At 39.9% G+C, this 17,804-nt stretch overlaps 1 protein-coding gene across 1 annotated transcript in view; it reads right to left on the bottom strand.

Annotated features, from left to right (window-relative positions):
- Positions 1-13,929: 13,929 nt before the first annotated feature.
- Positions 13,930-17,804, bottom strand: part of LOC132262330 (homeobox protein B-H1-like) — a 31,903-nt gene continuing 28,028 nt past the window's right edge. Inside the window, exon 3 of the mRNA XM_059761579.1 lies at positions 13,930-15,834. Within this exon, the coding sequence (XP_059617562.1) occupies positions 15,354-15,834 (481 nt within the window). The 3' untranslated portion in view covers positions 13,930-15,353. The remainder of the gene's footprint in view (positions 15,835-17,804) is intronic.

Below are 17,804 nucleotides of genomic sequence, written 5' to 3'. Positions count from 1 at the left end.
GAAGAATGTTTGAATCAAGGGAGAGATAATACAGTCAGAAGTGGTGTACAACTCAGCAGAAGTACTTAAGAAGTGGAAGTGTTGAAAAACTTGCAATCTTCCATTTTTGCGTGCTTTTTTTACTGATTTATTATCCAGATTCTTTGGATTTCCTTTGAATTGTACGAAGAAACAATCATTTTCTAGGTTATGTAACAAATCTCGCCAAGATTGTTAGTCATTGGCAGAATAAGGCATTTGTGATGCCAAAAAAACACTGCAAATTGTATTGAAGTCAAACATAACCTCAAAAAGAGCATTGTGGACTTGAAACTTGTTTGTTTAGGCTAATTTCTGTGCGATTTTGACTCTAAATCAACAAAGATAATTTTATCACTTCGAAAGCTTCCAATTGGAATCTTTTAAGATCTCTTAGTGATATTTTTGAGGTTATGATCGAAAAAACACTCAAAAAAGCGGGTCTAAGTTGATTTTTAAAGAAATATCGCATGGAATCTTAAGATATTTATAGTAATAGTCCAAAAACTTGGAGTGCTGGAAGTGTTAGGAAGTGGTGTACCCATTGAGAGCACATTATCTCCACCTGGGTTTGGATTAAACGTTGTATTTTTCTGACATGACTCGAGACATTTACACTCTTTCATCCCTCTTTTCCGTCTCTATAGTTTTGTAGCAATTTCAACTCTGGCCACTTCGACCTCTAAAATCCACCTAAGTTTAGACGCAGGAATTGAGGGGGAATCCTGTAATTTGTAACACAGCATTTTGGCTGCACTTTTCAGATGTTATTGAAGAGGAAAAGCAACTCGCCTTTTGTGCACGAAATTGCGCAAAATTTCCGATTGCAATTATTGAGATATAAAATGATGGAACACACAACGTGCATTTTGTGGTATTTCACAATGGAAAAGTTCAATTACAATCGGCCCGATATTGATGCACCCCTTTTGGCCGTCCAGATATATTGGAAGCGTGTGTGTGGGAAAAACAGGAAGTTCCCTCTGACCGCAAGAAGTGATGGGAGAGTGGGAAAAATGGAAAAACTGCGGCTTCATCGTCCCGATCAAATTACACTATTCTAGTGGTGTGTAAAATATTTATTTGATGGGTTTCCCATTACGTCTTCTTCCCCGGGCTCAAGTGATATCCCTCGGAGGATTATAAGGACTTCACGCTGACACAAGACTTTTTATCATCCTCTCGACCGCACCTGAATCAAATATCATATTTGTCAGGTGAATAAATTTTGAATGTGTCTCGTTAAACTCACCGTGATTTTTCAACACTGTGAGAGACTCTATACTTATAAGGTTGCATTGCACGCATGGAAAAGAGGTTGAATTGCGCGCCTTCCAACACTTGATCGATGTTTGGGAGCTACAAAGACGGAGGCTCGCCTTTCTTCTCGTCCGAAAAGTAAACCATTTGAAATTGAATATGAATAAATTGAACGTGAAATTGTGGTGAGAGAGGAAATGTGTGAAGTCTTCAATAATTATCAAATTATCATTATCGCACGTTCAAATCATCGATTCCCTGGCATATTAGTTAATCTTGACGTGTGATCGTCAATCAATATTTTCAAATCCTTTTCAATGAATCTCTGGGAGTTTCTGGAGTTGCATTTGAGCAATTGCTCAAGGGTTTATCAATCACACCAAAAAAAAACACTTCTGTCAATCAACCAAATTCTGTGGATTTGCATCCGAAATCACCTCAAGAATCCACTTCTTGTTGCTCTTGTCCAGCAGCAATCGCGGGACATCTGCAGCCAAGTCTGCAGCTGATCTACTGATTAACCCTCTGGAAATTTCTCATGATTGAGTTCCGCATGAGAAAGAAAGGTTCGCGCTCAATCTCCATAATTCTATTTAATTCACCGAACACAATAACATCACCTAAAACTTTTCCAGAGCATCTGTTGAGGATGTCAGAGGCGTTTTTTGCCTTGGGAGCTGCCCGAGGTGTTGATTTGTGAAGATCACAGAATCGTCGATGAATCCAACAGGCTTCATTCCCTGGCCTTTTTTTTACCTATTTCCTCCACTTGTGGCTCTCTTGCTGCCGTCTCACACCCGCGTGCGATGGTGTAAAATAATATTTAAAAGATCAATCTTTGGCTCAATAAAACCCGATGATAGAAGTGCTGCTGATGATGTTCAATTGAATAAAAATTCCGATCACACAGAATGAAGGCCCTCCTATAGTGTTAATGATTCTCTTCATCATCGCGCCCTGAAAAACGGCAACAGCCTCAGAGGAGTCTCTCGGGGGCCCATTGAGGACTGTGCGCGAGATGTTTTTGTATTCAGCCGCGAGAGTCAGCGAGATTCTAAATGATCTTGCGCGGCACAATCGGAAAAATGTTTTGAAAATGATTGGACGCGAGGGAATTATTGTGCGCGGGGGCAAAAAATGGGCGACTTGAGACGTTTCATTAGGTTTTGATGTCTTCGCGAGGAGATAAATGGTGCCCTTTGCGATTGAGTAGCTACTTCATTTAACAGCCCAACAGTGTGGAGAAGAAGTGAATTTAATTCAACCACTCCTTGGCAATGGTAGAAGGACACTTGGCTGCCACAAGAGAGAGACTCTTGAGAAATTGTCCAGCGTGTAAGTTGTTGTGAAACGCAGTGTTTTCTTGGAAATGCAGGAAAAAAAGCGATTCACTTGATTATAGTAACTTGAGATAGGACTGAAATAATATCGTTCATTATGAAATTGCGATGGTATTTTAATGGCAAATCTCTCTGCAACTGAGGAAATTATGTCAATTATTTTGAAATATCGAAATCCAGAGCATAGCAATCAAGATAAGTCAATTGCTGACAGCCCACTTTTCGACAATCTGCCCACGCTCCTTGAATCCCTGTGAAAATGTGCTTCAGAGCCTCGAATCGAAAGGGTAACTCAACAATATCCAGAGTTAATTGATGTCGTGATCTAATGACGTTTTTTTCTCTGCCTCCGCATGATTAATGATTGAAAATTGATCGGTGAATTGAAGTGCGGGAATTTTTATCTTCTCTCTCTCTTTTCCAGGTAGTTAAATGGATTTATTAAATAACTTAAATAGCATAAGAGAAGAGCAGTGTTTTCTCAATCTCATGCCCAGTGTCTGGATGCCTTCTGGAGGATTGTGTGTGTGTGTTGTGGCTTTTTGCATGGGAGCCACGGCGGCTGATGCTGAAGACAATGTTATGTGGTGTGTGGATTATCATATTGCCCCATCTCAGGCATCATTGCATGATACAACTTTATAATTTCTCAAACTAATTTCCGTCTTAATTTATTTGTGAAGTTGGTGAAGATGGAAGGGAAAAAATGCAATTAACACAATTTGAGATATATTTAAATACATTAATTGGTACAGTGGTAGAGCCCATGAGATTGTGATGGTTTGAACATCTCGCAGAGCTCATTCATGGAGCACTTTTGCATTATTAGTCTCCATCATCAAGGTTGGAAATTGCGTCTCCATTCATCTCTGCACCGAAGATAGAACTGCGCGCACCTCAAATGCAGAACAATCGCCAACTGTTTGCGGCTTAATTCACATGACAAACAGATAAGCTACTCATCACCTTCGCTTGATACGAGCAATTACTGAGACACAGTTTTGAGAATCCCACATTTTGCACACAAAACACGAATGTGCGCTCAACTCAATAATCTCTCAATTCACAATTTACATGCGCTTTTTTGTTTCATTGAAATTCCCGATAAATGTAATTATCATTAAGTTTTCGCGTCTCTTATCTCATCATCCGCCACAAATTGATTTAAAGTACATTGGTAGACAATGGAAGTTTGATATTCAAATTGACTCCATCATTATTTTATCAATGAATGTTCTTGAGAAGTTTTAACTCGCAGAGATAAGTTGATTAACTTCTAAACACTTGTAAATGGGAATCCACACACTGCAATTTATTGGGTGAATATTCAGTGTTTATGCAAATTGAAGAACATTTCAATGGAACGCACAGTTTATCTCACATTGTTTAGTGGCAATCAAAATAAGAATAATAAATAAACATTTTCACAGCTACAAAAAGCTCTGCAAAGTGAGAAAGTATTGAGGGGAAAAAAAACTCCAAATTAGTCACCATAATTTACTTATTGGTGTCCATTTCATTGGCTGAAAGCGAAGACAAACATTTTTAATGATAATCCCCGCAAAGACATGGGCATGGAGAGCGCGAAAAACTTGTATGGATTGGAGTTTAGAAGCCGTAGAGCGCAAGATAATTAGAAGTTTTAGAACGTGGAAGTGTTGCAATTTATTCAATATTTGGTTTAATACATATTTGGGACTGATTTAACATCTTAAAGTATTAATTATTGTGCCTGAATTGAAAGTATTTTCACTTTATTGGTAGAATTGCGTATTTTTACTGAATGAAAATCGCGAGTTTAGAGCTAAAGTCAAACATAACCTCAATTTTTCTTAGATAAACTGTTGTGATTTTGAGCAAAAAATCGAAAAGAAAATTAATTAAAGTATTATAAGCAAGATAAATATGCAAAATCATAAAATATTGCATGAAAACGTGAGTTTTAACGTTGTTAGTTAGATTTCAGTTAGTTTTCGGTTAGATTTCAGTCATATTATAGTTAAATTTCAGTTATATTCCAGTTATTGGTTGATTTTAGTCTTATTTTAAACAATCCATGCATTGTCTTCCCTTTCGTAGCGCATCTGCTGGACAATAGGGCAATTTTCGCTTTGAGAAATAAGTTGAAGAAGATGCGGTGTGCTAATTAATTTCCATTCGGTTGCGGCTCTTCCGATCTGCAGGATTAATTGCCGCAATCATTAAACTCTGACCTTGTCGGCATCAGAGGCTCTCAGTAGGTCGCGACTCCTTCTGCCAAAGTGACGAGTCATCGGTGAATTGGCCAGCGCGCAGAAATAATTGCATACTTTGGGCTGAAACTCCGCCGATCAGCCGCGGCACCGATCCAATCAAAACGCCGCACACAATATGAAATTATTAATGATTGCATTTAGCGGGGATGGAGATCCAATGAATTGCGGTAGCTGCGGCGGCCGCTCAAAGTTAAATGCCGCTTATTTCGGAATTAAGTCTCAATGCCTCGCATAATAATCCATGAAAGACGCTGGGCATCTTTGTCTCTGGCCATCTCTCTCCTGGGATGCTTTTGAGCCTCTCTCGCTCTCCGTTCTCCTTTTGCGCTGGCGAACAATGGCCAGGCGGAGTGAGGACAAAGGAAGTCCCACGGCGAGGTGTAATTTGTTTGCAATAAATTGTTCTCATCACTCGCGGGATGCACGGATGCACTCCTTGACGGACTCCGGATGGCTGTGAAGCTGATCTCGGAGCGGAAAATATGCTGTTGAGCGTCTGGTTGCAATCATTTGATGCTTAATTTCAATATATTATGTGTTATTTTTATTCATTCGCTGCCAACAATGGACCAAAACTAAATTTTGATTGATTACAGAAATAATTTGATAGCTGCCGGTGAGTCCATGTCGAAGTTTTTTGTCCGCTAATGGACGATCTAATTAAGTGCCACTGTTGTGTGTGCCGCGAAACGATCATTCGACAGGTTTGTATGATCAGCGTCCGATGCTTTTTCAGCTCCGCACCTCCGAAGCCACTCTTTTGATAGAAAATTTACATGGCATTCATCGTTTAGGAGTGAAAGATTATTCCGCCGATATGATTGTCCGTGCGCCGTGTATGAAAAAAAGCAAGTGATTCTGGAAGGAGAGCCCCTGATCGTGGAGATGAAAGATCGCGGCCCAGACAAAAAGCCCCATTCAAGAAGAGGCCAAGAACTGTGGACAAGAAGTGGAGGAGGAACAGCGCGCGGTTTAATGGATTACATGAAATTGTTTCTCCAGTGTGTGTTTTTTTTCGCCTTCGCCTCTGATTGTCCACATAAATTATGTGATGATCATGACATTTTTTGTCTTTCTCCACTCTCACTCCGATCGATGTACCAATGACGTCCCTGCTGATGTATGTCTTCATTAACTCACTATGAAATTAAGGTGTTTCCGGTTGTTGGCCAGAGAGCGAGAGAGAGAGAAGAGAGGCCATCGTGTAGAATATATGATATAATAATGTACACTTAACAGGGCAAGAGATTTATTATAACCATCTCGTGATTCGGCATTCCTTTTGTGCCCACTGGTGAATCTCCTCTTGTTTCAGAAAGCGCGGGTTCCTCACATGCGCGACTTGTATTGCCGCCAGTAATTTCATACGGCCAGTAATTGGGTATTAATCGTCGACGGGAAATGAATGAATGGGTGTTGGAGTGATTTGTGATTACTATTTAGAAATGATTTAGAAAATTGCTTCTTCAATCGTATGTCGATTATCTGCCTTTTAACCGTGAATATTAATGCCCGAATATGTCGGAATTTTTTCCACCGCACTCCAATTGGCTATACAAGCTTCTCCGATTGTTTTTCCCCCCCTTCAAATGGACCTTTTGGAATTTCACAGACACTGAAAAAAGAGCGCTTTGATCTCTCACAGCCCAGTGACGATCGCGAATCGAAAAATTCGACAATTTCAAGCCTTTTAACGCTTCTTTGCCAGCCACTTAAGGAGTCTATAACGGCAAAAATATTGCTCCAAAGTTTCTGATCTTCTTGATGATTATTTCCAATTGATTCCCCCGTAATCGTGATCGGGGCGTTTTGTAAATAAAAGTCATCTAAGCATAGCAGAAATTGTCATTAACCCAAATTGACAGGGCAAAAAAAGAAAAATGTCGTGTGAAATTTTTCAATTATCTCTCAAATATCAAATTAAATATAAATTTGTCGCAATATCCGGACAAGAGTGAGTATAATACAGTCGAAAAATGCCTCTTTTTGTCACAATGTTTGATGATCTGGCGAAATATTTTGGCATATTTGTCATCGATGAGTGTGTTAAACGATGAAATGCACTTTAAGAGACTGGGAAATGAGCGATCGTGATCACATCTCAATCTTCTAACATCAACATTGTCCCTTTCGCAAGACGCTCGATCATCATTCACAAACATCTCTTCACAGTGAATCCAGTGAATTGAAGCTGCTGTACTCGCCGAAAGATTAAAGGCGGGAGAATTTTTGTCTTCTCTCTCTGTCTGTGGAAAAAAGGGAAAAACCACTAACTCTAACGATCAATCTCACCATGGAATTATATCGATCAATCGGTGGATGCCTTTTTTGCCCGGCCAATTCACTTCTGTGTGTTAATATTTTCCCGCCATGTAAGCTTTATTTGCTCTTTTTTATCAATGCCCGCCCGACACCCTTTTAACATTTACAATTTATTCGCCCAACAGAGCCGCATTTTAATTAGTTAATCAACATTTTGCCTCTCTAATGGAGTCGCGCACAACTTGGAGGCTCTCTTGAAGCGCGAGAGGCTCTTTTTTTGTGGCGATGCCCATGGCGAGGCAGTTTAAGAAACTTGAGAGGCAGACAATAAGCGATCTGGCGGAGATTATTTATGAAAAATTAAAAGTACTAAGTCATGATTGAGATGTGTGTAAGTGAATACACACCGTATGGATGATGATAAATTTTATGACATGATCGTGCTACTGTGTGTGATGATTCTTTGGGATGCTAAGAGGCGCGATCGCTATCTTGAACGCGCGTGTTTGAGCGAGAAAAGCTCCTGGAAATGATGGAATTTTCTCCGGTAAAACTCTACGCAACAATGAGAGAGTTCGGCATTCCGTGTAAATTGATAAGACTGCGCAGGATGACCATGACCGATGTGAGAAGAAGAGGAAGGATTCAATGGAGTATCCAGATGGTGGATATGCAGGAGGAAGTTCGTGTGCGACTGATAAAGGCCAACAGAGCCTTCTTCAGTCTGTCAAAGTACTCCGATCCAAACTTCCCTGAGTAAAGACCGAACTCCTACTGTTGAGGCTTCTGGTCTGAGGACGATTCCGGAGACTATACAACCATGAGGTGTATGAACGCTTCCGTGAGGTAGACGTCGTCAAGCGAGTCTCTCTCATTATGGTTTTATCTGCTCCTACCCTGACCGAACACATTGGCAGCACCTCAAGCTCACCAGAGCTTACGTCACCTCTTATTCCTCGACTTCCTTGGCTTCCTGATCCTCCCCACTGATGTTCCGAAGCCTATACTTATGTTAGAAATAGCTGTGTTAGGATAAACAATAGGATAAGTGGGATTCGTGAAATATACAACCAATGAAGGGACTTTCTATCGTTTTGTCCTGAAGGTTGGTCAACAACACTAAGACGACGATGGCCGCAAATGAGGCTGTGATAAATGTACCCGCTGTGATTAAATAAATGTAAAAATGTTATGTCTGCAACTATGGGTCAATGACGTATGAGTTTCTGCCGTTTATCCCGCTGAGGCTGTAATGAATGTCGGCGGCAGCCGACAGAGGGAGGAGGGCAAAGGTAAGCCTTGCCTTAGACCAGGACACCAACGTTTTAGAAGAGCCTAACTGGAGATGAGCGGCAGTAGAGGCGAGTCCTAAGTCAGCCCAAGACTAGCATTTGGCTGTGCGGCCGACTAAGTAAGTAAGATCGCGTTTCCCATGGCAGATTGTTGACGATGATTGATTTTCTGCAACAATTCGACACAGAATTGAGGCGAAATGATCTGCTCGCATTGTGTGTGTGCTTTTGCCATTGTTCTCTCGGGATGTGCATTTGATCCGTCAATAGATCCCACCCGGAAATTCGATAGGCTCACCCGCTGACAAATGATAATTACGCGCCAATTTGTCAACAATGATGGTGTGAGGTGAATTCATTCTTGGCGTTTTCTGTAGCACGAAAAATTTCATTCAAGAGGCGGTCGAAAGCAATTCTCCATTGATAGAAATTTCATTGTGAAAAATTCTTATTTCACCGCCTCGCGTTGTCTGTTTGTGTGTGTGTGTGTGTTGATGCTCGATGAGGAGGAATTTCAAATTAAAAAGAATCACCCTGGAATCATCGCGCTGTTGATCTTTTTCGAATGCTAAAATCCTCCTCTCTCACTCACTCTCTGGAGTTGTGCGTCTGATGGGAAAAAAGATGCCGATTGTGTGTGTGTGTGGCATTTTAATTACAATTTGAATTATTGCGTTTAAATTTGAAAATCACTCCTTTTCATCAATGGAATTTGCTAATAGTTTTTCAATCATGTGCGCGTTGCGTAAGTTTCCGGTGGAGGAAAATCATCGGCGCGCTCACGCAAACAATGGGATTCTGATGATCATTTGGACGACTTTGTCTATGGCTTACATAAAAGGGAATCAATTCCCATTTCAATTTGCTGGAGAATTTTCACTTGAGACCATTGAGTAATCGTAACTGATCGCACATGATAGTTTCCCCACTTTGGGGGCATCGCACATCATCATGTACGGAAATTTCTTCTTATACATTCGTTAGGCATTCTTTGGGTTTCATGGGAAAATGCACTGATTTAATGCTGAGATTATATTTCGATTGATATTGTACATATTTTGTGGGAGTTGCGCGATTTCAATGGAACAAAAATACCACAAATATTTTCGGATATCGCCAATGAGATTGCGATGAGAGTGAATTTTAGTTCCTTCACAATTAAATTACACGAAGAGCTACAAAAATGTGTGAGAAATTGTGGATGATTATCTGTGTGATTGAATAATTAATTCACTTCACTTCGGCATTGCTGAGAATTATGTGAGTGCGTTTTCTCTCCCCCTCCAATTTGTCTCTGCGGATGGCGGAGTTTCCCCTCGAGTGCACCCCAAAGTTGAGACTCGTTTGTGTGCGATCAAGAAATGCGGTTAAACGAGGACAGGTGCAAAACTTATTATGACAAACCGCACTGACGCGATATTACAACTGTCATAAATTTATTCCTCATAATTGCACTCTTATCGTGCTCTCTAGCAAATAACAAGAAGGGGACACACTTAGTTTGATGTTGAGTTCCCTCTTTTTTCCTCCCTTTTTTCCACTCTTAATCACACTTTGCTCTCTATTTGCTTTTGCAGTGCAACCCAAAATTTCACTTCTATTACTACCTTTGACGCACGATCGCGGCTTATTTTCAAATCAGAGATTTTATCACACTTCCGGGAAGTTATGAATTTAATTTTTCTCTCTTTCACTGGCCATTTCGGAGCACTTTGCATTATTATTATTTTATGTCATAGAGAGGATATAATGAAACCGTCAACATACAAAAATGGTCACTTAATTTATGCACAATTTGCTAATTGTTCTCGTTAATTCTGCATTCAAAATATTCACCGCATTTCGCGCGTAAATCTCTCAATGGGTGTTTAAGCTGCGCAGAGCGTGGGTGGTGATTTTTGACGTGTTCGCCAGTGTGAATGACGCAAAAGCAATAAAACACAGAAATTTTATCTCTTATGACAGCATATATATAAAAATTGCAGAATACAATTAACAAACTTCCAAATGTGAGGGAGAAAGAAAACACCGGAATGAATTTTTTATTTAACTTCTCTTGTGAGGTGAAAAAAAAAACTGTTACGGTATTTTGTCACTCTGAAAATTGCTGGAATTTAATTAAGAAAAAAAAATACAGTCTGAACAGACAAAAAGGCCCAGAGTAAATAATGAATTTGGTGGAAAAGAGAACAGTTAATTTACTCCCAAAAACAACACACAAATCAACGAAAATAAAGCGTCCGAGTATCATTCTTCAAAGTGAATTATTTAAAAAATATTTCTCTCTTACCTCTTTTGGGATATTATATAAAAATTCAGGTATTTTTTCTCAGACAAATGGAACAATTTAGATGTTGTCATGCAATAGAATTTTCCCATTTTGTACAACGCACGAGATTATCAGCATGAAAAGTTGTATATATTTCTTACTTTATTTATCTACAAACATTATTTGTGAAGAGAAGCGCAGACTTAACAATTAAGTGGAGACAATTAGCGCTGAAGAGCCTTCAACTCCCTCGAAAGAAATCCATTACTCAACGCAATCGTAAATAAATCGTAATGCCTTTCAGTGAAGAAAAGCCCAAGACGCGCCATGTAACCGACTTTGCTGGACTTATTCATTTTTGGCTCATTTGCACTGCAAGGAATTTATAAAAGTTTTAGATGTTTAATTAATGCAGACGAAATGATATATTTCTTCAGGGGCAATTTATAGCGTGATGAATGATTGAGAGTGAATGAATGTGAGCTAAGTGAGTACAAAATAGTTTTGGAGAAATAATTGTTATGCTTAAAATTTGTAGAAAACAAGAGTGGCAAAATATTTGCTTTTAATAAATATAATTTTCCATGACTGGATGTTTTTTGATCTCTAAAGAGGCGCTTTGATGCTGAAAAACTGCTTGATGGCTTCAAAACTGCTGCGAAATTTACCTAAAAATCCTCAAAACACCTTCCAATCTATGATAAGAGTGCTAATATTGCTCTGTAATCATTATTTTGAGGATTTTTCAGTTACTTTTGTTAGTTTTTTGACTGAAAAGTCGTTTTTTAATAGTTTTCTGCTTATTTTTATCCAAAAAAGTTCCAAAAAATCATCTTCTCAAGTGAATAAATTGAAAGATATGACAAAATATATTTATTCAAAATCAAAGAGACCGTTTTAAACGAAAAACTGCAATTTTTGAGACAATTTTCATAGGAAAAATGTACAGCAAAGCATGAACATTTTTTACATTCGTGCTTTGCGGATAAATAAAATTTCTTAGAATGAATAAAGTGTTTTTTTTTTTAGTTTTAGAAGCAAAAAAGCTCTCAATCTGCATGAGAACACCTTGCAAAATTCTGCATTCATATCGACTTTTGAGCGATATTTAACATGGGAAAATTCACTCAAAATTATATACTTTTTTTTAATTGCATTTGTTCAGAACCGGACGTAATTTCTTTTTGTGAATGGCATCCATTACATATTCATTAATTTCCACTGCCATTTTTCAGCACGAATCCCTCGCTGTCGTTGTTGTCACCCTAGTAAATGAAGGGAATTGGCTTTGGTGAGAATTGTCTGACGCGCGCACAGAGAAAATTTGTGCAGAACAGCAAAATAGTGGCGGCGAACTCGCAACTACCAATTTATTTGCGCTCGCACACTTAATTTCCAGCCACTTTTCTCACTGGAGAGCAACGGATTCATTCCGCACAGGCGATGCGATGTCCTATTTTCCATAATAGAGCCGCCGACTACAGGGAAAAAGCATCCCTTGCGCGAAGGCCAGCGTCATGCTCTGCACATTGCGGGAAAATTATATAATCCACCCCAATAATTTTCTCATGATCGAACAATAATGAAGAGCATTAGCGGCTATAAACACTACGCTCGGCTGTCACCCCTCCATTGTGCCGCGGAGGGTTGGCGACGGCGACGGAATTTCCATTTAGTCATCTACTAAAACCACCCTCGTGGCGTGTGACAGGCAGAAATGCCCGACAATCAACCCATTGGCTCAATGATGATGCACAATTCATCGCGGAAACACTCACAGGTGGTTTTTCCTTTTCACTTGAATGACAAGAGAGCTTCAAAATTGCTCTCCTGGGAAGGCAAAACCGATCATCCCAGAGAATATCCATTCGCATGAGACTCTTAATCGTGTTATTATTCAAATTTTTATAACGAATGCGCTTCTTTATCGTGCCAAGAGATGCAAAAAAACCATTCCTCCAATGCCTGAAGAAATATCCATAATGCAATGTGTTCTAATTAAGGATGCAACTCACCTTTTGTCCAACAAGTAATTCATTAGCTATACACTTCTTCGCCGTGCATTTGAAAGAGTTCCCGGAAAATGCGGTGGTCCGGATGAAAGTGTGGACTTTGTGTGGTCCCAGAATGTCAACAATTTCATTCCCCTCGCGGACGTCATTAAAATTAATCAAATTAGTGATGTTTGTGCAGCGTGGAAATTAATTGTGCACCCTTCATCGGCTCCTGTTCGCGGTAATTGAATTTGTGGCCACTTGGAAAAGGTGACCAAGCGTGAAACTTCTCCACACTATCTGTAAATTCTTCACGCGTGAGCAGCACGACTTCGATGGTAAATATAATATTTTGACACATGGTCGTCACATCACAGCAGCGCGTCAACAATTGGGGATCATTATCAAAATTCAATTTAATCCGTCAAGCCAAGAGGCAGACATTATGGTCGAAAGTGGTGTACAGCATTAAGGAAGTGCAAGGAATTAGAAGTGGTAAAATATTCACATCGCAAAGGCTTCAGTTTGAACAAATTGAGGCATTTTCTAAATTATTTTGCTTAGAAAATCTCATTTTATTGCTTTTCTAGGTTATCTCCTTGATATAAAAACCTTTAAAACAGATTTTGGTGATTAAATAACCCTCTGAATCATCAAAATTGTGTTTAAACTGGGAATATTTCTTTTATATCGATAAACGTGAGAATTTGTGTTCGGAAAACTTCAAATTGGGTTAATTTTTGAAGTAAAAACAGCTTTAGAATCAAACATAACCTCAAAAATGTAATTTTATCTTAGAAGAATGTCTCTTTTCTTAGTTATTTGATTTTTTAATATTGTAATATTCACAATTTGGTCAGAATTTTTCTAGGCATTTTTCGAGGACTAAAATAGGAAATAAAGACAGAAATTGTTCACGAACAAATAGTATATCTAAGCATTTGAAGAGATTAAACCCCTTGACACGGATAAACATGGATTAGATTGTGATAAGTTAGAAATGCGTGTAAGAAACAGTTGAAGGAGTCGGAAAAGCGATGAAAAATGCATTGAAAGACGTTCAGAAGTCAGAAGAAATCTGAACAGAGGCTAAGGAAGTGTCAGAAAGTAGTGTACAGGATCGAGGCATATCATTTCCCCCTTGCCTCGAGCGTTAGGCGATCGCCATGTGGTTGTAATCATTTTTTTTTGGCACATGTTTTGCTGCCTTGAGGGAAGACAAATGAATAATGCTTTCGCTTTGTTATATGCCTTTTATTTATACGTCATTTTAAATTTTTCTTACATTCACGTCTATATAAACATAAATTTTCATTACGTGGTGTCATCAATTGCATCGCATATCTTCTCAAAATAAAATATACGCTTCATCTCACTTTTTTTCAACTAATAAATAATATTTCTCTTAAAACCTTTTGCATATTATTTCCTCGAGAGGTACACAAAATATGGAAAAGTTAAAGGGGGGGAAAGGAAAACCTATTGCGAAACTTCATAACTTCCACTATAATTCATCATTTTGTATCGTTTTTACAAGGAATATCATTTTTTTTTTTGCTTCATTTAAAATATTTTTCTCCATTTAGCAATTAGTACGTCTACTATTTTTTTTATATACTCTAAAATTTGCGTTACACTCGCTCCAGTTTAATATCTCCATTTCTCTGAAGTCAAAAGTCTGTCACTAAATATACATAAAAATATGTCTTCTTTGGGGATTGTGTACAAAAATCTTACTTTATGTCTTCACCTATTCTGCCTTCTGACATCATTTCATTTAGTTTAAGGGTCTTGAGTGTCTTCTGTACTAAAAAATTGGAGAGGTCAGGGTAGTTTTTTCTTCTTCTTTTAGCCATTTTTTTTGCAAAAATTGAAAGGAAACTTGAGAACTGCCAAAGTGTGTGTCTTAAACATTTCTTCACCCTGCATTTCACCCCTAATACAAAACGAATAGTTTGTAATTACAAAAGGTTATTACCTACTTTACTTTATATACTCCTTTTTTTCGTCTAAGTTAGTATACACTTCACACTCTTCACTTTTTCTTCATTTATCTAAATATGCAAGAACTTTGTAGTTGATTCTCTCAATAATACTGCTTGTTGATCTCACGAGTTTATTGGGTTTGTGTTTGATGGTCTGTTGCAAAAAAAAACATTGTTGTTGTCCAACTAAAATCAGGCTATTGGTTTGATGTGTATAAAGAAATTTGGGAGGTATAAAACAATTCTGTTAAATGCGCTGCTTTATTTGTAATATCCGCAGTTGATGATAGCTAAATGACAAAATAATTTGTCAACTAAGAGTTGAAAAAAAAACACACGGAAAGATTTATCTACAAATTATACTGATGGATTTGTTGCTTGAGTATTTTCTATTCGGTCAGAGTCTATTAGAGTAATTTTCAGTGAGCCTCATTTTTCCATCTCACTGACATTGCTTTGCCAATAAAGGAAATTTTCGTAGAAAATTTATTCTTTTGTCCTTCTTCCAAACTCTCCTGCTTGAATCTCAATTCCTGTACATTTTTGCCCACCTCTCTCGCTTACCACATTAAGTTTTTCTTTCTTTTTAGTAAATGTTAAGTTACATTTAAGTTGTAATTAACCGTCCTTTTTACACAGTGTTTTTAATGTAAAATCACAAAGCATTTTGGGGCGCGCTCACACCTGTATTGTGTCCTCCTCGTCGGACGCGGGGTTGCTCTCAGAGCGCCCCGGCGGGCTGCCGGGGTTCAGCGGCGGGCTGGGCGACCGTCTGTTGGCGCTGGGATTGCTGGCGGGCCCGTTGTTGTTGTTGCTACTGCTGTTGTTGTTGTTCTGGTAGTAGCTGCTGAGGGAGGAGAGCGAGTTGGAGGCGGCGAGGTGGGGAAAGGGGGCGCTGGGGCCGGGGATGCTGCCCAGGGAGCCCAGTCCCGGCACGCCCGGGTACAGGCGGTACGGCAGCGGCTTCTGCAGGGCCGCGGCGGCCGCCTGGCGGTAGTACAGATCGGCGGCGGACGGCGGCGCTCCGGGAGGAGCTTGTGATGGATACGGCCACCCGCCCAGGTATGCAGGGCCGCCGTAGAGGCGCTGGAAGGCGGCGTAATTGCCAGCCTCCGCCAGCAGCTCCAATCCCACTGCAGTCTGTCGCTTCCACTTGGTTCTGCAGGCGAAAAAGAAGAGCCAAAGTGAATCCCAGAGGCGCACAAAGTCACACCAAATCCCAATTTCGCCCCTCTAAATATTTAATATCGCTCCGCGCGTCCAAAAGCGCGAGAATTTCCCCCCAAACGCACTCTAATCGCATTATATAGGCGAACATGGCGCGACTCGCGCTGAATAGCGAAGTGCGGGGCGCCGAACGGAGAGGCTCACGCCATTATTTATTCACGGCTCCAATTTTGCAAAAATACTTGGGAGCTCCGCAGCAAATATCAGCGAGCGAAAGCATAAAACGATTTCCAGCGGATACAACATGCAAATGAGGCGGCGATTGATGGTGAGTGGGCGGTTTGTTGAACTTCCACCCCGTGCGAGTGCGCAAGGGTTGGTGTCTATCTGCTAATATGTTTGTGCTCAATTACATGTAATTTTCGCATAAGACCCAAACACAAGGGAAACGCAGGGGCTGTTTTCTATCGTTTAGAAATTTTAATGGGACAGGAAAAGGGAGTCATTCAAGGGTATATTCTCTGATTCACAGAACAGCACTTGGACAGGTGCCTCGAAGACTAGCAAAAGTTGAGTTTTTATGGTTTCTTTTTGGGTTTTATGACTCCAAAAACAACAGTGATTGGCTAAAATGTCTCTTTGCGCTGCTAATTGACTCTTTTCACTATTTTCGAATGAAAAAAAATTGATTTTTCTGGAATAATTGAAGAAAAATCAATATTTTGTACTTCACATTATCAAGTTCGTCTCTCAACTATTCATATTTCAGTGAGTTATTACAATAAATATCCCTGAAATCAATTGGAGGTCACGTGAAATTACAAGAATAGTGAAGTATTAGCAATTTAATGCACGATAAGAGGGAGTTTAGGGAACAACAAGGCGAATTGCGGGCCAAAATATTACTTCTCATTATTTTCTGGGATAATTTAGAGGAGTTTCAAATGAGTTTCATCCGACCGGTTGCGTTTAAGTGAGGCATTTTGTACCCTTGGCTGTAAAACATCATGCAAAAGTTCATGTCAATCTTGATGTGGGAAAGCTGGCATAGCTAATTTCCTCCAGTTTTTCCGCTTTTCCGTATAGTGCAGGTATAATGTGACAGGAGGGAATTCCTCGCATTCCACCCTGCATTTCTGGCATTTCTCCCCAATTCCACATAATTATGATTGATGTTCATGGCGAAGATCACGATGCGAAAAAGGGGGAGTTAAGTGCACTCTGGCGGGCGAGTATGGCAAACATACGCTTAGATTGCAACACTGGCAATTATCTTTGGGGGTGGTTCGCTGCCCTTTTTCTGCGCCCATTCCCCGCGCGCGCTCACGAGCCGCGGCTGAACGGCTGAACGGTAGCGATTTAAGTGCTTCCATATTACCAATGGCCGACATGGTGGATTTGCAAACAAAGTATGAACAAGCATCGGCACGCAAGTGTTTAGCGCGGAAAGGGGAAAAAAAAGAGTGAACGCGAAGCATCAGACAAAATTATAGCAACTCCCCGCATACATTATCGCGGGATTGTTGTCGGCAGGCACACAACTGCATCGCGCAGCATTGCAAGAGAGTGAATTTACTCGCGCCGGTGTTTGATGAAAAATTGCGCGCTCTCTTCAGCCCAATGTGGTCAGCATTTTCATGTCTCGAGGCTAAATACGAACTGCTGAATCCAGCACACAATCCCATTGGGGAAAACTCTTGTCCCTCTCAGCATTGCAAGAAATTACATGCACTCAACATCCTCCCGCCGCTGCAAATTATATTTTAATAGTCTCTTCCTACACACTCGCATGTGCGGTTCCATGTGGCAATTTTCGTGATTAGGAGCTGTATAAGGTCAAATAAAACCGTGGCCATTTGCTGAACGTTTTACTGCCCCGCCACAATTTGGTGCTGCAACTTAATTGTTCCAGTGCACTGCTAAAGACAGACTTTACCCCGGTGGGAAAAGTGTAACGGCTTA

This window comes from Phlebotomus argentipes, unplaced genomic scaffold (genome assembly GCF_947086385.1).
Source record: "Phlebotomus argentipes unplaced genomic scaffold, Phlebotomus argentipes genome assembly contig_15, whole genome shotgun sequence".
In the NCBI taxonomy this organism is placed as follows: Eukaryota; Metazoa; Arthropoda; class Insecta; order Diptera; family Psychodidae; genus Phlebotomus; species Phlebotomus argentipes.
The sequence above is the reverse complement of the archived record's forward strand: the minus strand, read 5'-3'. Positions and strand labels throughout refer to the sequence as shown.